General features: G+C 39.7%; 1 protein-coding gene across 8 annotated transcripts in view; it reads right to left on the minus strand.

Annotated features, from left to right (window-relative positions):
- MAST3 (microtubule associated serine/threonine kinase 3) overlaps nt 1-26,446 on the minus strand; it is a 365,799-nt gene that overhangs the window by 197,944 nt on the left and 141,409 nt on the right. For 2 of the 8 annotated variants that reach the window (XM_082260637.1, XM_082260636.1), the window contains exons 1-2: nt 24,485-24,642; nt 3,449-3,538 (exon numbers count right to left, since the gene is read on the minus strand). The exons of 2 other annotated variants lie outside the window; for them this stretch is intronic. In XM_082260637.1, coding sequence (XP_082116763.1) covers nt 3,449-3,538; nt 24,485-24,531 — 137 coding nt within the window. In that variant the 5' untranslated portion in view covers nt 24,532-24,642. Of the gene's footprint in view, nt 1-3,448; nt 3,539-24,484; nt 24,643-26,446 lie in introns of those variants that run through there. 4 more of the 8 variants (XM_082260635.1, XM_082260633.1, XM_082260634.1 and 1 more) reach the window with 2 other exon arrangements.

A 26,446-nucleotide genomic window follows, 5' to 3' on the forward strand; every position in this document is an offset into this window, starting at 1 on the left:
CGATCCTATATACGCTGCCAAAAGTTCATAAGGACGCGACCAACCCTCCCCCACGACCTATTGTCAACGGGATTGGGTCAGTGAGTGCCAGACTTGGCCAATATCTGGACCAGTTTTTACAGAAGAGTGTGGTCCAGACGAAAGCTTTTCTGAAGGATACCACAGATCTTCTTCTCATGCTGGATGGTGTGGTACTTGTGGACGACTCGCCGGTCTTTCTCGTCACGGCCGACGTGTCGTCCCTGTACACCATCATCCAGCATGATGATGCTTTATTGTCCTTAAACTGGGCATTAAGTCAAAGGGATGATTTACCCCGGGAGCAAAAAGTGTTTATTGGGAGGGCTTTAGACTTTTGTCTAAGCCACAATTATTTTTGGCATTACAGTCAGTTTTATAGCCAAAAAACGGGTGTTGCCATGGGCGCCAAATTTGCCCCGAGCCTGGCAAATCTGTTCATGTCGGAGTGGGAGGACAAGTTTGTCTTCAACCAGGTACGACATGAACTTAGACTGTACAAACGCTTCATTGATGATATCATCTTCATCTGGCAAGGGGCAGAGGAAGATTTGGTAGCCTTCATGGAACACCTTAATACCAATAACAACAATATAAAGTTGGAGTTCCATCATAGCCCTGATGAAATCAATTTCCTGGATGTCACTATTAAAAGAGAAAATAATAGATTGACTACGAAAGTATTCTTTAAAATGACAGACAGGAATAGCTATTTGGCGATACAAAGTGGGCACCACCCTAACTGGCTCAGGAATATTCCCAGGGGTCAGTTTATCCGCGTGAGACGGAACTGTACCTCTGAGGATGACTACACTGAGCAAGCAGCAGTTTTGAGGGATAGGTTTGTCGCCAAAGGTTATGATGAGAGTGATTTGAATAGAGAAATTACCAACATTAGAAATGCTCCTAGACCACTGAGACCTGCAGCTAAACCGGTTAGGATTGATGACGACCCCAAACAATGGAGTTTTTTGTCAGATTTTTCCAACGATTATAAGAAGATTGAGGAAATTTTTAGACAACATTGGTCTATATTACAAATGGACAAAACGTTAGGCCCAGCTTTACCTGCTAAGCCATCATTTATTTATAGACGAGCTCCTAACTTTGGGGACCAAATCGTCAAAAAAGTACTGGACCCCCCTAATGTCTCCTTCTTCCTGGACATGAGGGGTTCCTTCACCTGTGGTAGGTGTAGAGCCTGTTCATTCACACCTACCAATTTCAGGAGAAGGGACTCTTTCACAGTTCGGGCTATAAATAAAACTTTTAAAATCAAAAACTTAATTACGTGTGACACCACACATGTGGTCTACGGACTAATGTGTCCCTGTAATTTAGTTTATATTGGCCGCACTAAACGGGCCTTAAAAGTAAGAGTGGGTGAGCATATCACTAACATCTTAAAGGGAAAGCGTAAGCACAACGTATCTGCACATTTTCGCCAGTTCCACCAGAGGGACCCGAGGAGTCTTCACTTCTGGGGGATCGAGCGTGTTACCCCGTCGTGGCGGGGGTCGAATTGGGTGAGGGAATTATCCAAATGTGAGACCAAATGGATCTTCCTCACCCAGGCCCTCGCACCGACGGGGTTAAACATTGAACTGGACTTGAATTGCTATATTAGCGATTCTTAACTTTCCCTTCTCTGCTATTATTGCAGTCTGTCCCATGAGGCTTGATTATTTGCTTTCTGTTATGAGGTTTTATTAACTGTTGCATTTTTATCAACCGAAATTTTTTAATAATTATTGCTTTATGATATTCTAGTCTGTCTATATATGTATTTCATATGTATTTTATCATGAATTGTGATAATAATGTATCACATTTTTAGTTACGATATGTGTAGATTGCCTAGTGTATATGCAGACTGTTACTGGCAACGCGCTACAGGTTCATATCGGCAAGGAGCGGTATTATACTATAGCCATTCCTTTTTATCTCTTTTTATTTATTATTTTTTGGCCCAAATCAGAGGGTTATAATCATCATCATTATTTTTGTGAAAAAAATTTTTTACTTGATTCATGGTGCCAAATTAAATTGGAATCCTGCAAGGGACGACTCTTTATTTGTGGATGCTGATGTCGGAAGTTCCACGGCGTGGTGAGCTGACTAACTTCCGGCTTTTCACCTCGTTGCCGATTGGACGTAGAGCGTTCCAGCAGGGCTACTTAGATGCCGGATGTTGTTGCTCTGGTCACGCCTCCAGTTGAAGTCGGACATGACGAAACCGGTCGGGGCGTGACCAGACAACACATCCGACATCACGTGACGGTGGGGGACCTACCCGGAAGGTACAGGGCTGGCGTGGAGTGAGCCCGGGGACTGGACGAGCTAGGTTTCCTTCTACCAAGCGCTATGTGTTTACATGCCTATTGATGAGCTTATACATGTGAGTGCAACATTTTTACTTTTAAATAAAGTTATTGTGGTTACGGTACTTCACTATGTGGGGCCATTCTTTCTCTCCATGATATCGTTATACCGAGGGAGTGTGTGCAAGGATTTGATATGAAACAGTGATGAACAGGCTCTGGCTCTAGATCCATCTAACATTTCTGCGCAGTTTGCTCTTGTGTGAGAACACCTGAGCATTGATTTCTGGTGAGTTGCCAATCCCATTATTTCTTGGTGTGACACCTGGTGGTGGACGGTGATCCAGTAATTCATCTCACTTACCCTTGGATTCCATGGACTGAAGGGACATTATTTCTGTCCTGTTTTCTTTGTTTTTGAAATGTTTGTCTAGCAGTATCTTTGATAGCTTGCTTACAAAATCTTGAGTCATATAAAGGTGATCTCGTGCGCTACTCTTTTTCCATTTATTTAACTGTAAATATAATATTATACATTTATATAAATATAAATCTGGTCCTTTAATATTAAAAATTGGAGTCCATATTTAACTACTACTGTACTTTTACAAATACTGAAAATATAATATTATACATTTATATGAATATAATTCTGGTCCTTTAATATTAGAATTAGAGTCCATATTTAACTACTACTGTACTTTTACAAATACTGTAAATATAATATTATATATTTATATAAATATAAATCTGGTCCTTTAATATTAGAATTAGAGTCCATATTTAACTACTACTGTACTTTTACAAATACTGTAAATATAATATTATACATTTATATAAATATAAATCTGGTCCTTTAATATTAGAATTAGAGTCCATATTTAACTACTACTTTACTTTTACAAATACTGTAAATATAATATTATACCTTTATATAGAAATATAAATCTGGTCCTTTAATATTAGAATTTGAGTCCATATTTAACTACTACTGTACTTTTACAAATACTATATTTTCTAAAATGGAAAGAAACAAAATTGTAAAGGGAAACGGAAAAGTGTTTTACAGTACACATAGTAGAGTCAAGGCACAATAATGTGTTTCTTACCTCCATGGGTGTAGTGTTTGCAGGGGACTGTTAGGGCTGCAGGGACTACAGGGACTTAGCAGAGTCGGACTTTGGCTGTTCGGAGATAAACTGTAAAGGAAGAGCAAGTTCAACACCTGGAGCTCTTCACACTGTACATTGCAGTCGTATGGACAAAAATGCAAAGCTGAATACTACAATCATCTAAAAACACACTAATACACTGTAGCTTAGATAAACTAAATGGCATAGGAGTTTAAAAAAGGTTGCAGATACACTTAAGACTACACAATAACTTACAAAGTGAAATGTGAGTTGACATATGCATGAAGATTGTGTCGAACAGTAGACATTTAGCTAACATTTAATCCGATCTTAGTGAATACTGACTGTTCCATGATACTTGTACCTTATATTCAAACAACACAAATGTATTCACTCTTAGAATTAATACAAAGTGAGCAGATTGGCAATGTTTCTTAGTACACTGAATTAATAAGCTGTATGTCATCTATGAGTCAGATAGTCACACATATGTTCGTAGACAAAAACGAGCAGATTGAGTTAAAATCCTTCAAATACTTGCAGAGAATAATGCTGACTCTAGCTTTAACATGGTAAAAGCGTGTGTGTTTGTTGGCTGATGGAACTGGATTACCACAGTTTAAGAGTTAACACTCTCCCTGCTTTTGGGTAATTTCCTGGAGTAGACCCCTTCTTTGGCCTATAAAAGATTTGGTAGGAGTTTCCTCAAGGTCTTTTGCCAAGTGAAGCCAATGGGGAGGACTGTGGAGACTTCTGGCCTATTTAGAACATGAGTAGCATTGGCCTAAAGCTGGAGTATGGTACAGCACTCCCCTGGACTGTATGTAAGCTATGCAAAGTCTAAAAGACCACTCTGTGGAACACAGTATTCCCCCCACTATTCTGTGGGTATTATCTGATGAGTCTTTTTGAGGTACTACTATTTGTATTTTGTATTAATTTTCACATATTCCTTACTCATCATCCTTATACCATATTGAACATACAGTATATCCCTTGTCACTGTTTAAGATTATGGTTGTCATTATTCATGATATTTTTGCTTACTCTTAGTTTAAAACATATATTGTGTCATATGTGGATACATGAAAGGTCAAAGAGGTCAAAGAGGTCCCAAAACAGGCATTCTGCGAAATAGGTCTACCTTTTTTCAGCATACCTGTGACATTCTAGATGGAGTGTCCTTGAGATGTTCTATTGGTAGTATTCATTGACCCCGTGCACATGACATGTAATGTATTTTATGATACATGGACTAATTATGACTTTATACTTTTTTGTATACAATAAAAACTGAATTTTTTTAAGTAAGGTGTAGTTACTTTTAGAAGTACATACAAAGTCCCAAATACATGTTTTGCCCTTTATTATAAAGGACCACTTAGAAAGTGTGACACCAAGCTGTGCCACTTATTTATCCAAAAGTAAACTGGACTGTTAACCAAATTCTATACTTAAAATCACTGTTGATGTTGGGATGGCTTACTACAATTGATTATGTGAAATCAAAGCAAGTAAGTCCCGGCCTCGATACTGCCTCAGTAAGGTGAAATACTGCATTATTGGAGAGTTGAAATTCAGTTAAAGTGGTTATAAACCCTTATAAATCCAGATGATACACTGAGATTAAACAAATCCTCCTACAGAAGTTGTACCTGTTTATTTGCATCCATTTTTCCCGTACAGTCCTGTAAAACTCAGAGATAAAAAGGATTTTTCACAGACCCACAAAGCAGGGGGTGAGAAGCTGAAGTTACACAGTGTACAGCTCAGTAAGAAGAGCTTTGAGCCCTGATTGGAGGGAAAAGACACACCCCTCCTCACAGCAATTAGCAATAATGCAGAACTGAGGATATGAATATCACTGTGTGCTGGAGCTCTCCTCCCTGTCACCTTTTTATCTCTTGGTGTCGGGAAAAGAGTGACTCATGCTGATAGCAGATGGATGAGGCAGCAGAGAAAAATTACATTCAGTGCTTTTGATAGAGGCACGTAAACACTATAGAAATATGTGCTTTGATTGTATTTCATGTTTACAGCCACTATAAGAGTGGAGTCATGTAACTGTGAAGTGTTTTGTGCAAACTCTGGAATGCCTGCTCTGTCTGTAATGAGCTCAACTCTGTCCATGACCTTTTTGTCTCCCACTACCTACTTGCAATTACAAAATCCTGGCTTCAAGCATCTGACTCTGCCTCTGCCACCGCCCTCCTCCATGGAGGCCTCCACTGGACTAACTCACCCAAATCCAGTGGTTTGAAAGGAGGTGGAGTCGGTTTGCTTCTATCCCCACCGAGCACCTTTTAGTCCCTCCTACCCTTCCCTCTCTCTCTCCTTCTGGTCTTTTGAGACTCACTGTATTCATCTGATTTCTCCAATTTCTCTTAGGATTGCAGTGATCCATCGGTTTCCTGGACTGGTGTCATGCTTCCTTGATGACTACTCTGCCTGGCTACCCCATTTTCTTTCCTCTGAAATACCCACTGTCATTCTTGGCAATTTTAACATCCCCATTAATGTTAACAGCTTTGCTACAGCTCAACTTTTCACCTTAACCCCCATTTGACCTAACACAATGGACACAATCCTCCGTTCACTTTGATGGTAACACCCTTAAAGTGGAGTTCCACCCAAAAGTGGAACTTCCGCTTTAAATAGTCCTAACCCCCTGACATGCCACATTTGGCATGTCATTTTTGGGGGGGGGGGGGGAGCGGGTACCTAGTTTTAACAGGTACCCGTTCCCACTTCCGCTCGGAGCGCCGCGGCGCCCTGAGCGGAAGTTCTCCTCTCTCCCTCCCTCCCTGCAATCTTCTGGGACACGTCAGAGGTCCCAGAAGATTGCCGGCCAATCACGACGCATAGCGCAACTCGCGCAAACTGTCACAGCCGGGTGCCCACATCAGTGATGCCCGCGCCGCAGAACAGAGAGGGAGAAGACGGCGCATCGCTGGACCGTGGGAGAGGTGAGTGTGCGGTTAGGCTGGAACTTCCGCTTTAACCTTGTTTTCTTCTATCTTTGCACTCCTGGCAACCTCACCAACACCCCTTTTCCTGTTTATCTGCCGTTTTCAGCTTTCTACACTGTTTAGAAAGTGAACATAGTTCCAGCACTGGGTGTGGAGTCTTGACACACCTCTCCCCCTCCACATAGGCAGAGGAAAGAGGAAGGGAGAAATATGCAGAGCTGTACTGTGAATAGACCAGCTCTCTGCTAATCTATCTCTATGCACCCACCCTGACACAAATTTTCAGCTGTTGTTATCTCCTGTGTCAGAGAACTTGTCATGTCATGCTGATAACAGAGGAATGGTGCAGCAGAAAGACACGGGACTTAGGGCTTTGGAGAGAGATAAGTAAACACTACAAATATATGTGGCCAGGTCAGATTTCATGAATGGGGTTTACATCCACATGCATCAAAATTTAATTTGGCAAATTATGTCATCAAACATGATGACAACGTTCAGAGATAAAACACTGGTCTGCATAGAAAATACTTGCATCCTAACATATAATATATTGCAATATATATATACGTATATTGCAGTATAAAAATCTTTTGTCTGATTTAGTTATTTTTTAAAGCTACTTCGTTCTTTAGTACAATATCAGATGTACAAGTTTGAAAACTAAGATTCATGGCAATGTTGGGCTGATCAATGGTCTATCAGTTCAGGGTGGGAATAGGTATTTTTTTTTACTAGATGTTGTTAAGAAATAGTTTTCTCCTATGTTTGTCTGATACAAGGTTAGTAATCCCCAATGAGCTGACATAGCATTTATCACCTCAGCAAGAAATTCATGGTAAGAATGGATATACAGGTGAAGATTTACCCATATGGTATTAACTTTAGTCTGGGTATCAACCATGTTTATCACCCATGGTGGTAAATTCCATATTAGATGCTAATATTATTATTATTATTTTTTTAGCCAGTATGCCATTGTGAGTTTTAGAAAGTGATTTTCCTCACTGTGTACACATAGCTTACTGTCTGCAATCTAAAGCCAACAGTTTGACTCTCCTAAAACAAAAAAAAAAAAAAAAAAAAGACGAAAAACACTTGCCCCTGTCCTATTATATAGTTACTAAATCAGAACATTTAGGGGACTTGGCCACTTTAAAGCAAAAATGTAATATGTTGCAGCTTACCAATTATTGAAAGTGGTGGCAACATTCCCTGTTTAGGCTTTTCCTCTCTCATTTCACCTGGTGACCTAGCCAGTAACGCACCTGCTGTATTAGATTGCACACACTCTGCATGAAGGAGCACATGAGCACCTTTGGACAGAACACATTGTGCCAGTCTGGTTAGGGGGAAGGGAATGTTATATGCACTAGCAGATATAGATACACTTAACACATTGAAGCTGAATTTGAACTAAAGCTTTAAGAGCAGTTACAACAAACTGTTTTTTTCCTTCTTGGGTGAAAGGTTTTACGGAAATATTTAAAAGCTGATCATTGTAAGCACCCCTGATAATAGTAAATAGGTTGTCTCATTTATCTCACTGCTCTATAGGACAGCTTGTTCTGTTGAAGAAGAACAACAGACTTGCTGACTGGTTCACCAGGTGAAAAATAAAAGGAAAAAGTCTAAGGAAGAAAACAAATGCAGCCACTACATTTGATACTGTTGACCACCCCCCCTTCTCAAAAAAACTCAATTTGCTTGGTCTCCGTGACTGTGCTCTCCATTGGGATCTTACCTATCTCACCGCACCTTCAGTGTCACTTACAATTCCAATTACTTCCCTGCAACTCCTCTTACCGTTGGGGTCCCCCAAGGTTCTGTCCTTGGACCGCTACTATTCTCGATCTACACCTCCTCCCTGGGTCAGCTAATAGTATCCCATGGCTTTCACTATCATTTCTATGCTGATGACACCCAAATCTACCTCTCTACCCCTCAGCTCACCCCATTAGTCTCCTCCCTCATCACTAATCTACTAACAGACATATCAGCCTGGATGTCACACCACTTCCTCAAACTGAATCTATCTAAAACTGAGCTCATAATATTTCCTCCTCCACGTGCCCTTTCCCCTGAATTCCCTGTCAAGATCAATGAAACAACTATCAGTCCTTCCACACATGCCAGGGTGCTAGGGATAACCCTGGACTGTCCTTTCAAGCTCACATCCAATCCCTGTCCAAATCATGCTGCCTTAACCTCCGCAACATCTCAAGAATATGCCCCTTTTTAACCAGCGACAACACCAAGCTTCTAATTCACTCCCTGGTTATCTCTCGCCTCGACTACTGCAACTCCCTCCTCATTGGATTACCTTTACCTAGACTATCCTCCCTCCAGTCCATAATGAATGCTGCTGCAAGACTCATCCACCTTACCAACCGTTCAGTGTCCTCCACTCCTCTCTGCCAATTCACTGCCTTCCACTAACCCAACGAATAAAATTCAAAGTACTAACAATAGTTTACAATGCCATTCACAACTCTTCCCCCAGCTACATCACTAACCTGCTCTCAAAATATCAACCAAGCTGCTCTCTTCGGTCCTCCCAAGACCTCCTGCTCTCTAGATCCCTTGTAGCCTCCTCCCTTGCTCGCCTCCAGGATTTCTCCAGAGCTTCTCCCATTCTTTGGAACTCTCTACCCCAATCTGTCCAACTGTCCCCTAATCTATCCATCTTTAGACGATCCCTGAAAACCCCTCTCTTTAAAGAAGCCTATCCGGCTACTAACTAATACACTGTTTCACTTTCACCATCAGCTCATCCCCCACAGCTATTACCTTTTGTATCAATTGACCCTCCCTTTTAGATTATAAGCTGTAACGAGCTGCGTCCTCTGATTCCTTTTGTACCAAATTGTATTGTAAGACCCCTTTCACAAACTCCATCCATCGGACGGAGTCCGTTTTCCTCAGCGGGGGATCTATCCATCGATCCCCCGCTGAGCAGGAGGATGACAGCTGTGTCTCCGTGCTGTGTGCGGCGACACAGCTGTCAGTTCCCCATGCATCTCTATGGGGGAAATCGGATGGTCCGTTCTCATCCGATCCAATCCGCTGGACGGAAGGAAAATAGGGTTTCCATCTGTCCAGATTTGACGGATCGGATGTCAGCAGACATGTCTCCGCTGACATCCGGTGCCCCATAGGGGGACCGTTCAGATCCGCCAAAAAAACGGACAGGCGGATCTGAACGTTCCGGCTGTGTAAAAGAGCCCTAAGTGTAATGTCTGCCTTAATTTTGTTAATCACTGCCCAAACGGTTGCCGCTATATAAATCATGTATTATAAAAATAATAATAATAATTTAAAAATGCAATTTAATTAATGTTTACTTTTGGGTTTAATACTGATTTAAGTTTTTGTAAAACAACTAAATTAAATTTGGTTCAAAGCCATCATTGTCTCCCTTTAAAGGTATTAACACGAATTCCTAAAATTCATTAAGCCCTTATGCGTTTTAAAGCCTAGAAGGTAAAAGTAATTTAATGTTCAACATCTCCTAATAAAAAAAAAAACAATGAAAATAAAAGTAAACCAGACATTTGCACTCGAATGAATGTTGGTTTTACATTTTGGTTAATCACTTTGGTTATTTCTAGGATTAAGGTTATTCCTTATTAATAAATTAATGATAAAAGTTACAATTCATTCAGCATTCTGGTTTCCATGTTCTTATGGTAATAGAGAATGCCACAATTTGATTGTGTTTCTTCTGCCAGTGGTCAAAAGATTTCCCAGAAGGCATTTTTGGATGGTAACTGATGACAATACAAATTAGAGCGTAAATGATTTCAAAAGCTACTAGTATAAACATTCAGTTTGCACAGTTGGGGAAAAAAATAGCAATCAGCTCTTCCTCCCAGAAGTATAGGACAGGGAATGTCTGCTATAGTTATGTCTACACTCACACAAATGTTCCAATGCTTTGATCAGCCAAATATTTTATTTACCTTAATTCAGCCTAATGTTGGACTGAAATTCAGTCAACACAATAAAATGTGGAAATCATTTATTTTTGTTTAATTTAAAACACTAGCCGTTATTTCAAAATCTTCTTTTACATTGTATTTTTAAAATGGGGTGGGGGTCATTTCTTTTTACAATTATTGGAAATGTAAAGTAATTTTTAGATATTTTCTTCATTTACAATAATCAGTTTTTATTTTTAGTTAGGTAAATATGAAAAAAAAAAATGCATTAGAACCTGTTATATTAACAGCATCTTTTGTGATCACAGATTTACTGTCTATGTTGTAAATTAACCTGAACAGGGAGAAATCAAATTATAAACCTAGAAAATGACTCAAAGAGACATAGCCACCTCCCTCTCTTCTAGCATAATGCAATATCTGGATTTTAAGCAGTCAATAACTGAATAAAGGTTAACATGCAATCTTATGCTTTCTTTTTGAAAGCCCCCAGCTACATAAAAAAATTGATGTCTTGAAAAAAACCTTGAAATCTATATTTATAGGTAAAATAAAGATTTTATACAGACATTAATCTATAAACAGTTTAAAAATCTTATCAATATTTAAAAATTGAAACAAATCGACCATATTTATTTATGGTTTCGATTTGGGGACAATTAAGTATCGGTTTGTTATTTGCTAAATAGTTTTTTACTTTTCCTTTTCAATGATTGGAGTGTTAAAACTACATAATTTCTGTCCAGTATGCACATCTTTTTCAATCATACATTACAGGGTACATAAATAAGTATTCTCTAAACATGGGGAATGCACCTGCCTTCAAGAGATTGGACAAAGGTGAAAGGACAGCACTGTAAATCTCCCTCCCACTCCCAACAAGCTTCAGATTTTGCTAGTGTCTTCAGGAGAATAGAGGTCTTCTTTCTGCCCTGGAATAAGCAAACCCATTTCACTTTTCTTTTTAAATATATTTTCTCAAGGTTTGTCTATAAGCAATTTTATTCAGTTGAAGATAAGCTGCTTAACTACTTGCCGACCGCCGCAAGTAAATTTACTGCGGCGGTCAGCCCCGGCCAGGCAGAGTGACGTTAATTAACGTCACTCGCCTGTCACTCCTTTTAGAGCCAATAGCCGCCTCGACTCGTTCACGGAGGAGTGCGGGAGTGTGACTGGCGGACCCGATGTCCGCCGCTCACACTACGATCGACGGTACAGCGGGAGAAAGACAGGGCGGCTTATGTAAACAAGCCGCCTGTCATTCTCCCCTGTGTAAAAATGAAGATCAGACGGTTCTGCTATGTAGAACCGTTGATCTCTGTTTTTACAATAGGAGACCTGTCCCATCACAGAAACACGCCCCTAGGACACACTTAACCCCTCCCTCTCCAATACAGTTAACCCCTTTCCTGCCAGTGTCATTTTTTCAGTAACAGTGCACATATATAGCACTGATTACTGCAGTAATGTCACTGGTACCCCCAAAAGTGTCAAAAATGTCAGTCTAGGGTCCGATCTGTCCGTCGCAATGTCGCAGTACCGCAAAAAAAATCGCAGATCGCCGCCATTACTCGTTAAAAAAAACCCACCAAAAATGACAAAAATCTTTCCCTTTGTTAGTAAACGTGATAACTTTTGCGCAAACCAATCAAAATACGCTTTTTGTGATTTTTTTTTACCAAACATATGTAGCGTAAAACAATTTGGCCGAAAATGTTAAAAAATTTTGATTTTTACATTTTTTTTGGGGGGAATTTCATATAAAAAAAAAGTGAAAAATATTGTTATTTTTGCAAAAATTACGCTCTTTTTTTGTTTATAGCGCATGATCAAAAAATCGCACAGGTGATCAAATACCACCAAAAGAAAGCTCTGTTTGTGGGAAAAAAAGGACGTGAAATTCGTTTAGGTACAGCGTCGCACGACCGCGCAATTGTCCGTTAAAGTCATGCAGTAAAAAATCGCAAAAAACCCCCTGGTCAGGAAGGGGGTAAAATCTTCCGGGGATTAAGTGGTTAAAGTAGAACTATAGGCAATTGTTTTTTAAATTTTAGTGCAAAGGAGGGTTATAACCCCTGTCAGATTTTTTTTCACCATCTGTGCCCTATTGCAGAGATTTCCCTTCACTTCCTGTTTCATAGCCAAACAGCGAGTGAGAAGAAATCTCTGTAAGTCAATGAAATTTCTTGGGGACCCCTAGGCCACCAGAACTAGTGTACCCATTGGAAGATTTCCCTTCTATTACTTTTATGGGGATGACCCAAAATGTGGGCATTTTCTTTTACTTTCACTAATAACTGTAAAGAGGACTAACAAGGGTACAGATTGCAATAAAAACTGACAGTTTTAATCCCTCTCCACTCTATCCAAAACTAAAAAAAAAGTTTTGCATTTAGTTATACTATAAGTATATTTTTCATCTTCCAGGTTGACTTCTTAAGCTGGCCACATTGATCAAAAAAAACCTAGCAGATTTCTGCATCAACACTACTGTACATAATTCAGATGGACAAATCTCTATGGGCTCTCACGAATTATTGGGACCTTCTGTCCCAGGGGTCACTCTACCATTCTGCTTTTTGATTGCTGGGTTTACTGGCTTGGCTGTTGAAGTCTAGGTGCAGAGAGATTTAGTCTGCATTCTCCTAAAAGCTAGGAAATTTACTTTTCACAAGGTCTACCATTGCGCTTGTAGAACATAGTTCCCTTGACTGGAGGCAAGGGATTTCTATCCTGGGAAGAACTCCAAGGGATGAATCCTATATTTTTTCCAGTCTGGTCTGGATCAGTATTTAGCCTTGAGCCCCATCAAGGGTCAATTCTCAGCCATGGCGGTTGTTTTCTCAGAGACCAGTTGCCTTTTACTCCCTAGTGAAGGCCTTTGTTTAGGTTTTCACTTTCCTATTGTTTTTCCTGTACACTCTCTTGTTATTCAGTTGAATCTCAAACAAGTCCTTTCCGTCCTTCAGAGACAGCCCTTTGAGCCTATTAAGATATTCCTCTGTTTACCATTACTATCAAGGTTGTCTTTCCTGTCGCCTTCTGCATGGTGCGTTTCTAAGTTGATGGCCTTGACCCCTTTTTTTGTGCTACAATAGGACAAGGGTGTTTTGAGGCCTAGGTACTCTTTACTTCTCAAAGTGGTTACTTTATTGCATCTTACCAAGGCCATTATTTTATTATTTCTTTGTCATACACTTATGCCCTCTATGGAGATTTCCCGCCATTGTTTGGATGAGGGCTGTTTGAGTTTCAAGTTTGCAAGTGTGCGCAATTTTAAAGCGTGACATGTTAGGTATCTATTTACTCAGCGTAACATCATCTTTCACATTTTATAAAAAAATTGGGTTAACTTCAGTGTGTTTTTTTTTTTAATCATGAAACAATTTTCTTCCAAAAAAACAAGTTTGAAAAAATGCTGCGCAAATACTGTGTGACATAAAAAGTTGCAACGACCACCATTTTATTCCCTAGGGTGTCTGCTAAAAAAAAAAAAAATATATATACAGTGGGTACGGAAAGTATTCAGACCCCCTTAAATTTTTCACTCTTTGTTATATTGCAGCCATTTGCTAAAATCATTTAAGTTCATTCTTCTTCCTCATGAATGTACACATAGCACCCCATACTGACAGAAAAACACAGAATTGTTGACATTGTTGCAGATTTATTAAAAAAGAAAAACTGAAATATCACATGGTCCTAAGTATTCAGACCCTATGCTGTGACACTCATATATTTAACTCAGGTGCTTTCCATTTCTTCTGATCATCCTTGAGATGGTTCTACACCTTCATTTGAGTCCAGCTGTGTTTGATTATACTGATTGGACTTGATTAGGAAAGCCACACACCTGTCTATATAAGACCTTCCAGATCACAATGCATGTCAGAGCAAATGAGAATCATGAGGTCAAAAGGAACTGCCTGAAGAACTCAGAGACAGAATTGTGGCAAGGCACAGATCTGGCCAAGGTTACAAAAAGATTTCTGCTGCACTTAAGGTTCCTAAGAGCACAGTGGCCTCCATAATCCTCAAATGGAAGACGTTTGGGACGACCAGAACCCTTCCTAGAGCTGGCCGTCCGGCCAAACGGAGCTATCGGGGGAGAAGAGCCTTGGTGAGAGAGGTAAAGAAGAACCCAAAGATCACTGTGGCTGAGCTCCAGAGATGCAGTCAGGAGATGGGAGAAAGTTGTAGAAAGTCAACCATCACTGCAGCCCTCCACCAGTCGGGGCTTTATGGCAGAGTGGCCCGACGGAAGCCTCTCCTCAGTGTAAGACACATGAAAGCCCGCATGGAGTTTGCTAAAAAAACACCTGAAGGACTCCAAGATGGTGAGAAATAAGATTCTCTGGTCTGATGAGACCAAAATAGAACTTTTTGGCCTTAATTCTAAGCGGTATGTGTGGAGAAAAGCAGGCACTGCTCATCACCTGTCCAATACAGTCCCAAAAGTGAAGCATGGTGGTGGCAGCATCATGCTGTGGGGGTGTTTTTCAGCTGCAGGGACAGGACGACTGGTTGCAATCGAGGGAAAGATGAATGCGGCCAAGTACAGGGATATCCTGGACAAAAACCTTCTCCAGAGTGCTCTGGACCTCAGACTGGGCCGAAGGTTTACCTTCCAACAAGACAAAGACCCTAAGCACACAGCTAAAATAACGAAGGAGTTGCTTCACAACAACTCCGTGACTGTTCTTGAATGGCCCAGCCAGAGCCCTGACTTAAACCCAATTGAGCATCTCTGGAGAGACCTAAAAATGGCTGTCCACCAACGTTTACCATCCAACCTGACAGAACTGGAGAGGATCTGCAAGGAGGAATGGCAGAGGATCCCCAAATCCAGGTGTGAAAGACTTGTTGCATCTTTCCCAAAAAGACTCCTTGCTGTATTAGATCAAAAGGGGGCTTCTATTAAATACTGAGCAAAGGGTCTGAATACTTAGGACCATGTGATATTTCAGTTTTTCTTTTTTAATAAATCTGCAACAATGTCAACAATTCTGTTTTTTTCTGTCAGTATGGGGTGCTATGTGTACATTCATGAGGAAGAAGAATGAACTTAAATGATTTTAGCAAATGGCTGCAATATAACAAAGAGTGACAAATTTAAGGGGGTCTGAATACTTTCCGTACCCACTGTATATATATATATATATATATATATATATATATATACACACATATATATAAATATATATAAAATATTTGGGGATTCTGAGTAATTTTCGAGCAAAAAAAATTATGATTTTTACATGTAGCAGGGAAGTGTCAGAATTGGCCTGGGTGGCAAGTGGTTAATTACCATAAGTAAGTAGTATACAAACAATTATTATATATTGTTTTTATATTGTATTGTATATATTTTTGTATTGTATATTTTATATTATATATATGTTTATATATTGTTTTACTATATTTCCAAGAACTGTACTCAGGCAGGTGGCTTAAACTGACAAATTACTGAAGTTTAAAGTTACATCTTCAAACCCGTAATTTCCCAGTAGATAGATAAATAATACATTATTATGTTATAACATATAGCATAATAATATATTATTTTGTTTGATTAAAAAAGTACCTTTTCATCAACAGCATATTCTCCCTCTTAACTGTGTGAGAAAAACATGGGATTATGGGTAAACCTTATACACATAAACCCATGTTTTTCCCTGTAGTTAAGAGGGCTGGGCTGGAAGGGAGCATTTGTCTTTTAGACACATGCCCCCTTCTGTGACACTGCAGTGAGAGGAGAGATTCCACTGCAGCATTTTTATTTAACAGCTTGGACCAATGGTGCTTTACCATTGGTTCATGGCTCCAAGCTGTCCATTGAGCTCAGTGCCTCTGACAAGAGGTCAGAGGCACTGTAAGTTCATCCTTCAAGTCTGCTGCAAACAGCGTGTGCCAGCTTGTTTTTGGGGTCCCCTGTGACCCGATGTGATCAAGCTATGGCCCTAAAAGCTCTGCCTCACCTCCTCCCCTGACTGCATGTTCCTGTAAATGAGTTTATGTTTCAGGCACAGCCTTTTTCCCTATTCCAAATCTCTACTTTCCCTTAGGGGTTAGCTGGCTTCTTTCTATTGATAGGTGTATTCAGTAACACATAACTTAAGCTTATGACTTCTGTTTTTGGTCAAGATGCAGTCTACTAGATCTGTTATGCTTAGTTGGGTTTTTAGCATCAGACTTCAGTTTTTTAGATTTGCAAGGCTGCCAGGTGGTCTTTATGTCTCATGTTAATACCAGGTGGACATTCAGGACTTAGGGGATACTCCCTTTTGTTGTAAGGTTCTTCAGGTTGCCTTGTAAGCTGTAGGGCTCTATCCGTTGTATTTTTTTTTTTTGGGCCTGTTAGCTGTCCATTTGCTGTGTTGCCCACCTCTTAGTTGGTCTACTTTTGGGTGTTTTGGTTACAGAGTACTTCATCCTGTAATGTGTGATTACCAGTAAAATCCTATTAGTGGAGTACTTAGAAGGACATGGTGCCCTCTTCTCTGTTTCTTATGATTCACTTCTATTTTTGCTTTCTAAAAATCGGAGGCATGTTGGGAATGGGAAGGGTTACGCAGGAATGTTTTTACACCTTTGATTACCAGTGTCCAGTCTCCTGAAGGCAGCTACACAACCCATAGTTACAGAATAATTCACCCTGTAACCTGTAATGTACTCCAAATAAAATTTTTCCATGTAAGACAGAAATCCTGTTTTTTTTTCTTGCCCTATATTTTTCCAGTAGTTCATTGGAAGACATAGCACTAATATATTGTTTCAGCTGCGGGCGTACTGCCTTTATGAGGCCAGGACACTATGCAGTCCAAAAAAGGGGCCTATGCCTGTGCACATACTAGAAAGCTTAGTTTTTGCATTTAACAAAAGGGGAAGAAAACTATCCCTTTCAGATGAAAAAATATAGTAAGCAAACAACAAAAAATTAACCAAACAGAAGAGAGGAGGCTGTGGACTCCAACAAAAAAACAGGATAAATGGATTTTTAGTAAAAAAAAAAAATTATATATATATATATATATATATATATATATATATACACACATTGTAGGACATAATTTGGTTATATGCTTTTATCTGTGGGACATTTAAAAGCACCCCCAAATGGACAAGGACACCTAACATAAAACAGGGGCAAGCCCTTGCAACTCAACTACATAAAGGTGGTCACACAGCCACCTGCAGAATGCCTGAAGCTAGCAGGTCGATGCAGCCCAATCCACCATTTGCAGCTTGCTAAAGGGGTGGAATAATCAACACATAAAAAAACACACATATAAAACACATGCACTGGTCTTCATATCCCATGAAGAGCTGATAAAAACAGTTCATAGTGCCTGACAATTCAAACACTTGGCAGCTACAGCTCTTAAAAAAACTCCACTGGGGGGCAAGAACACCTCTAAGAAACAAAACAAAACAAAAGAGAGCGTGCTTTCCCCAGTGTAAAACCATTTATTTATTGCTGGAGATAAGGGAGATACCCATGTGGTAATAAAGGTGAGCCACTGCACCATAGCAACCACTCTTCACGCTTCTTTCCCCTCCAGCTTTAAGCTGCAAATTGTGCCAACAGTACAATCTACTACTAGTGGATGGAAGATCAGAGCTGCCCTGTAGCAGCTCGCCTTTATTATCACTCGGGTATCTCCTTCACAGACTGAAAGCCAGGCCATCTAGGAAAGGTGGCAAGTGACTTGTTGATGTGTCTGTCATTTCTCATAAAATGTGAGTGCATTGGAAGTTGGTTTTATATACTTGTTCAATAAAATTGTTTACACTAGGGAGCTCTCTCTCTCTTGTTTTGTTTCTTTAATAGGATGGAATGAAGAGCAAAAAAGCCCCAAAAGTGCCCCCCAGTCTTGTAGAATGAAGGGATGTGACCTTGGGCAAAAATGAAATTCTAGGCCTCTTGGCTAACGTGTCCTTGTGAAGAGCAAGATAAAGGTACCTTGCAAGACAGTACAAAAAAGTGGTTACTGCCCTCACCTATAACTGGTCACTGCTGCAAGGAGCATTGGAAAGGCAACGCATATGAAAAAAAACAAAAACAAAAGAAATTTCCAAGCTCAACCTACCGACCAGCCTGTGACAAACCAAATTGACCTGTCCAACAGTATGTATTAAAACAGCGGTTTAGTTGCACACATTTGCAAATACATGCGTAAGCCACAAAGCCCCGGCAAGGCACCACATTTTCTGCAGACCTAACTCTAATTTCTGTGAGTCTCCAACAATGGAAGCACATGCATTTATATGGACAGGTTTAGGGCAGATAAACCTTAAGGGAGCCAAACCCTTCTTAAAGGCACAGGGGCACAATGAACACCCAGTCCATAGCACTATGGCAGCAAAGGTGTCAGTGCGTTGCCTGGCCAATAGAATTCATGAATTTAAATGCATGTGCTTCCATTGGTAAAGACTCACAGAAATTAGAGTTAGGTCCACAGAAAATGGGGTGTCTTGCCCGGGCTCTGTGGCTTACGCATGTATTTGCAAATGTATGGCTCTAAACCCCTGTTTTTAAGGCATACTGTTGGACGGGTCAATTTGGTTGGTCGCAGGCTGGTGGGTAAGTTGAGCTTGGAAATGTCTTTGTTTTTTTCACCTTGCAGGACAGAGTGTCAGGACAACAGGAATGTCAGCTCAATATGCTGCAGAAGTCGGGGAAGCAGGTTCAAGGGAGGAAAGGGTGTACTGCGACCAAAGGATGACCAAAGCATCTACCACATTTGCCAACAGATTCCTGAATCTCAGAATGAAACTCTATACCTTGCAATTCGGAAAGGATGCCATAAGGTACATATCCAGCTATCTCCAGCAAATACAGATCTGCTGCAAAACGTCTGGGTGGAGGGACTACTCTGCCAAATCCAAGTGATGATGATGATGAAATCCACTTGTCAAGTGTCAACTTCTGGAAAGGCCAGAACGTGACTTTTCAACCAACAAAGAATATTTTCCACTTCTCAGACTGTGTTGATATTTCTTGATCTGTCCTGTTGGATTTTGTATGCCACCACTGTGGCAATGCTGAACTGGACTCTGACTAAGTAGTTCTCCAGAAGACTTGTACAATGTAAGAGGGACACACGAATATCTTGTAGTTCAAATTAATTATTGGGAAACTTGGATTCTACTACAGATCCATGACCCTGCACTGATTGTGTGGAATGTCTGCCTAGCTGGGGACACTCATAACTATGGTGAGAATCTTCCAAACAAGAAACAAGAAAACAGTGCCTGTTCATTCTGGTATAAAACCTGAGACAAATCTTCCTCTCCAGGGAAAGTAAAGATCTATCGCATTTGGCTAGGGTCGTCTTCTGCGATGTACTGGTGTGGAACTGAGCAAACAGAACTGCCTCAAATGCAGAAACCATAAGCCCTGGGACCCTCATGCAGAAGCCCAGAGAGGACCGGTGCTGTGCTCAAAGCAGCAGAACATAGCACGTCAGCAGTTTGCTTTTACCCTCAGTAAGAAATACTTTGGCAGTACTCCCAGATGTAGGGATGGGGTTTGTAGAGTGACTTAAACCTTGGATTTTAATTTCCAAGATGACTCCTAAGCAGGAGATTGCTTCGTTCCACAGCAGCAACACTTAGAGCAGAAATTAGCCTGAAGGGAAATGCCACAAATAAGAAAAAATTCTCAACTACTACTAAGAAAACACTGGGAGCCAGCAAATAATGGGGATGTAAAGAAAAACATTCCAGATGTGTATAGAGGCCAGGAAATATCCATGCAGAGCTTTGGAGCCTACAAAATGGGGCAAACACTGCCCTTTGTGCTGTGAACAGGCTGGAGTAGAACCTTAACTGCCCCTAATGAGGAACAAGGACCATCACCCCTTGTTCAAAGAAATCCTAACAGCCTGAGAAAGGTTAGACACTTCCTGGGATGAAACTGGGAGATTGGAAAGGCATCCATAAAAGATAACATCATTAAAAGTGCATTAAAAGTGAGGTTATACTTTAATTTGGCATATAGCTACGTTTTTTTTTTTTTTTTTAGAGGGAGTAATTTAAAAGCACTGTGTGAGTTTTTAGTAGACCTGTCATAATTATGCTTGTATACTCTTTTGTATAGCATGTATGTATCTGGGTTGTTTTTGACAACACTGTCAGTGGAGTGGCTGCTCACCCAGTAATACTACTAAAGACAAATGATACCGTGGGTATCAACCCCCAAAGGGTTTTTAGGCAGCAATAATGGTAGTCAGGTAGACATGGAAATATTTCTATAAAAATATTCCTTTATTAACATGACACAAAATATAGTGAAAGGGTAGTTAAAAAAGCCCCATGACGGGGAAGTATATTATGAGCTCCGGTAACAGAAGTGGTAACAGCATAAATCTCACAGTATTAATCACACAGTCATGAACGGCATCAACCCCGGCATCATGAACGGCATCAACCCCAATTATTGGCAATGGGGGGGCAATCTGGGTTGTTAACCCCAAGGTATATGTTGCTATAAAACAGAGGGTATTTCTAAGTAGTCCTATTCTTCACTAGTAAATTTAAGGTCAATTGAAACCTGGGAGAGCAGTTTATAGGGTGAAAAGGAGTGGCAGGTACGGTGGCAAAAGCTGGTTGAGGCTAAATTATTTAAGGGGTGTGCTTAAAGAGGGCACTTACAAATACACACAGTAAAAAAGGAGTTACTGAACAGACAAAATAAATTGTGCAGTGCACTTAGAAATGAAGGCAGAGGTCAAAAATGACTTTTAGGAAGTGGTACCATGCTGTAGACAAAGAGAGCAAAACAGAAGCAGTAGTACAGTGTAGCATTCATGCAGGCAGAAGGACAGACACAGAGAACATACCCATACTTAGTTGGCCATAGATGGATTATTTTTCCCAATCAGCTGATAAAGAAAAAACAAATGGGTTCCCCCATCCACACAAGCGAGGTGGATAGAGGGATCTTCCACACTGTGCTACTGTATTTTGGCAGTGGGGACTCCCGTTTGACAGAAGTTGAACATTCCTGTTCAACAGAAGCCAATCATTAGATTGACTTCTCTTGAGCAGGGACTGCCATAGAAAGATTGAAATTTGGCCCTCCACGCTGACCTGGCTGATTTTAATGCATCTATGGCCAGCTTAACACCCAGCATACAGGTAAAAAGAAGTGTTACTGTGCAGCCTCCATCCATACAATATAAGAATAGATACTGAGAATTACACCCAGCTGGACAAGGAAAGTGCTACTGTGCAGCATCCAGACATAATTAATAACAAGATACTAAAAATGACACTCATAATACTGTATAAGAGAAGTTCTACTGTGCAGCATCCATTCATATAAAAGAACAATCACCAAGAATTGATGCCAGCATAAAGGACAAGAGAAAAGGTACTACAGTAAACCCCCCTCCATTGCGGGGGTTATGTTCCGGACCCAGCCGCGAAAAGTGAAAATCCGCGAAATAGAAAAACCCTATTAAAATGCATTGTAGGCATGTTTTTTTTACTGTCACTGTACGTGTAAAAGCATTTTAAGGTCTTTAAACACACTTTTAAAACAATAGAAACTCATTTAAACACATAAAAGATACTGAGAGACATAGCAAGAGCTATGGAAAACACAAAAATATTTCATTTTTAATGATTTATATAGTAAAATAACATTACAAAAAAAAACGCAATATACCGGGACCGCAAAAACTGAACCGCGATGGAGCGGGGGTTTACTGTATACAACATCCCTACATAGAGAAAAGGAAGAGATACTAAAAATTACAAACAGCAAACATACAAAGAACAAAAACAAAGAATTATATTCAGAAAAATACAGTGGTACTAGGCAATGTCCATTAGTAAATGTTGTCAACGTTTTAGGAGCTGTAACCAAAACAGCAATATACACATTTATGCATTTTCTTTGAGCATATCATGGCTGTCCTGCAAAATACAGATCACCGGGCAGCTGTGCGGGGAAGAGGGGCTGGGTCAGATGTTTGGTGAAAGAGGGGAATCAAGGTAAACTTGTAGGCCATGCAGGGTGACTCCCTGGATTATAGGGTTGACATGGCTGCATAGACTCCTGTGAAAATTAGGGTTGATGCTGATAGTAAACAGAAAATATTTTTTGGGAAACCATGCTCATTACGCTCAATATAAATATTAAATATACAGTATAATAAAAAAAAAAAAACACGTTAAACAAATCTAACAAAGCAGAAAACATGACATTTTCTGCAAATATATGCTAAGAATTTAATGATAGCATGAGGTTTTACTGTGAGACAGTGTGTGATATTTGTAAAGGTGATTGTATTAGGCTAAGTTATAAATGGAAGGGTGTTTTCCAGGATGGAAGATTCTGTCTCCATGGTAACCCCCATCTGTACCGTTGCAGTAAGATCCTCTTTCACTGCATGTTTTAAGATCCAATTTAGCTGTAACTATGCTTTTCTCTGCCCTGTTTACAGTCTTTACTGTTAAAGACTAGAAGTATAACGAAAATCAGACTTGTCCAAAATACAATGTGAACACATACACGTATGTGGAGGTTGAAAATACACATGCTGTCAAAGCTCTAGTAAACAAACGTACACACATAAATTGAAAACGTACAGATGTGCTTACTCACTACATAGTTCTTACTGCAAAAACAATCTGTGCAAGCCCCATAGCAATTAATCAGTTCCTTTGTTGTCTTTTCAGATTGTCAAAATCCAAAGAAATTTGCTATGGGCCAACACAGAACTTTTTCTGACAGCAGTAGTAATCCAATACATATACAGGTGTCAAAAAAAGGGCTTATTTTCGAAAAGTGGGGTAAAAACGTCTTTTGAGTTTCTCAAATGAAAGCAATCAAATCTGAACCTGTTGCTATGGGTGCTGTTAGTAAGTAATAACTACCTAAAAATTTGGGTAAGAACTTCCCTTATGAATATTGCCTTGCTGTTATACAAATTGTGTATGCCCTTTATGCCTTTATTTTTTTACCTGCCCTATCTAATTTTTTTATATTCTAACAAAACTTTAACTAGAAAGTTAAAAAAATGGGTAAGCAGCTTGAATAAGTGTTCTAAAAATGGGCTATATATGATATATATATATATATATATATATATATATATATGTATATATATATATATATATGTATATATATATATATATATATATATATATATATATATATATAGATTTTTTTTTGGTGCTTTGCCAAATAAACATTTTGGTAAGAAAAGAAAATACACATTTTTAAATAGCTTCAATATATATATATATATATATATATATATGTCTCCTTTTAAGACCATCATCTAATTTGTAAGAATGTGTCTGTATAATTTATAAATGACAAACTTTGCCATAAGAAATTATTTGCAATTTTTCTTAGTTCAAAGTGTCTTTAAACAGAAGAGACGGACAGTCTTAATGATAGAAAGAAATGTGTACAATTGAATGGTACAAATTTTACCCAAGGTAACTTGACAAGAGAACCTTATCCTAATTAATCTGACAGACTCATTTGTGACTTGTTTTTTTTTTTTCCAATCAGCCCGCTGATCAAAAAAGAAAAAAAACAGATCCATGTATGGACAGCTTTAGTCCCAACATGTATTTATATCCGTACAAATTTATATTGTTGCCATTTTTTTTTTTTAGAAGCTTTTCACTGTGATCAGTCGGTGTTAGTTATCACATGTGTTGTTGAAAACTATATTGTTTACTTGTCATCTGTCAAAAAAGGCTTATTCCTGTAAAGCAATTTTCAAGGTAAACCTTATCAAAAAGGGCTGTCTTCTCCAATGGAAAATTAAAACTACTAAATGAATGTCAAGGACATTTGCTATGTTTGATTATTTAAGCTACTGTCAGTCAGAAGAAAAACAGCCTGTTTCTTGTGGTTTAAAATCTAAAAATGTTTCAAAAGCAAGACAAAAAATCTCCATTTTACATGCAACGCAGCGTACAGTATGAATAAATGCTAGACTAGCCTGCAACAGCTGTTTGATTTCCTATAGCCAAAAAAACCCATGAATCTATCTCCATGTATGCAATAATCCAATGTGCAGTAGTACCTCCCAGCCAGCCAAAGGAAATTCTAGACATATGTGGATACTCACTCTAACGTCAACGAGGGGATTTTCAGTCTGTCTCTTCTTGATTTCATGGCTGTTTTCGGATGATTTTTTTTTCTTGCTTTCAGTCTCACTCCCTTTCCTGTTCTTTCGCGTATGTTATCAGCACAGCCAGCTATAATAAGTGTACTAGGCACAGCTGGTCATTGGGGAGGGAGAGAGAAGAGGGAGGGAGCATGTGTGTGTAAAGACTGAGTAATGCAAATATCCAGAGTGATGTGTATGTGGGTTATCCAACCATTGGTTCTCTTATCTGTGTTGAGATGACCCCTTTCCCCATGTAAATAATTCATTTGGCACAAATTAATAAGCAAACGAGCATTGTTTTTTTAGTCCAATCAGTGTGTTTATAGGGTACGTTTAACACGTAGTATGAAATTCCTGAAACATTTAAGATGCTGTAGATGAACTCATATACAGTATTGTTTACAATATGTATTATATGGTTGTTGTTTAAGATGAATGACCCATTAGGTATCAGTAGACTACGTTTAAGTGCAGCAGCATGTTTGAGAACACATTTTTTAAAATTTTATGTTTTGCAGGTCAGTGACAAGGCTCTTCTCAACGATTTTAGGTTTTCCTACTTAAAGTGATTGTAAACGATCACCTTTACAACCAACCCATTCAGTTTAAAACAGAAATGAAAGGTAAAACATTTTTGTATAGATATATATATAAAAAAAACAATACCTTTAGACCGCATTCACACTGCAGCGGCACGACTTCTGCACGACTTCGGGGGCGACCTTTGAAGTCCCGTGCACCGCGACTTCGGAACGACTTGCACGGACTTCATATAATGAATGTCTATGCAAGTCGCTCCGAGGTCGCCCCGAAGTAGTACACAACCCTTTTTCTAAGTCTATTAGAACGGGTCCTGTAGCACTGCATGGACCGCGAGGGACCACGACTTGTCAGCCTGACAAGTCGCCTGACAAGTCGCGGTAATGTGAATGGAGCCTTAAGTGTGAATGGAGCCTTATTCCCCTTTTTCTGTTTCAATAGTTTTTATTATTGTTTTAGTAAACAAGGGAAAAAAAAGGGATCGTTTGGTAGAGCAGCGAACAATCCGAGCATGCTCCGAGCATGTAAAATAGGAAACATACAAGTGCAGGGTTTAATAGAAACCTTTGAAGACCATAACACGCAGGTTAGGTCTACTATGAGGGTCCCAACACACTAAAACTAGTATACAAGTCAGGACAGTTACTAATTATAAATTACTGGTAGAACATTTGAACTTCCTGAATAGTGCGAGGCCACCATTCAACAAGCACCACCCATTGTATTGTATGTATGCTAAACAGTGCGAACACAGATAAACAACCTTACCAACATAAAACCACAAAAGGTAGGCCTGGGTGGCAATGGAGCCTCTTACCCATGGTGTGTAATAAGTAAGGCTCTATCAACAATCAAGCTTTACAACTGTCCCTTATGGGGGAACCTGCATCCAACAGTACACCCGGGTGTGTCTGGGTGAAAAGGGGAAGCAAAAGGTCCATAGGGGCATAGTACCAAGATTGGCATAAGTTAAAGAGGTGAAAGAAAAGAAGGAAAGAAATAAAAGAGAAGGGGGAATCCATCCAGGAACCTTCTATCGGTCGTCCAGGTAACTAACTCTATGTATCAGGGACCTGTAGGTATGTTAGCCAGGGGGACCATATTTTCTCGAATAGGGCTTGTTTTTCACGTAGAACGCTCACTATTTTTTTTGTTCAGCATGATTCATGCCTTTATTCCCTTATTCACATTCCATCTGTTCACAGCTGCATAACAGCTGGGGGGAGGAGAAGCAGCAGCACACTGGGCTTTCCAGTGACAAGCTGTGCAGGAGGGGTGCGTCAGGAAAAGTCTGATCAATGGAGGAGAGCTAGAGAACTGACCATGGTGTGTTCTCCTACTTAGTATGGTCAGTTTATAATAGGAAAGCAGAGGGACTGG

Source organism: Pelophylax lessonae (genome assembly GCF_965119305.1).
Source record: "Pelophylax lessonae genome assembly, chromosome: 1".
Lineage (NCBI taxonomy): Eukaryota > Metazoa > Chordata > Amphibia > Anura > Ranidae > Pelophylax > Pelophylax lessonae.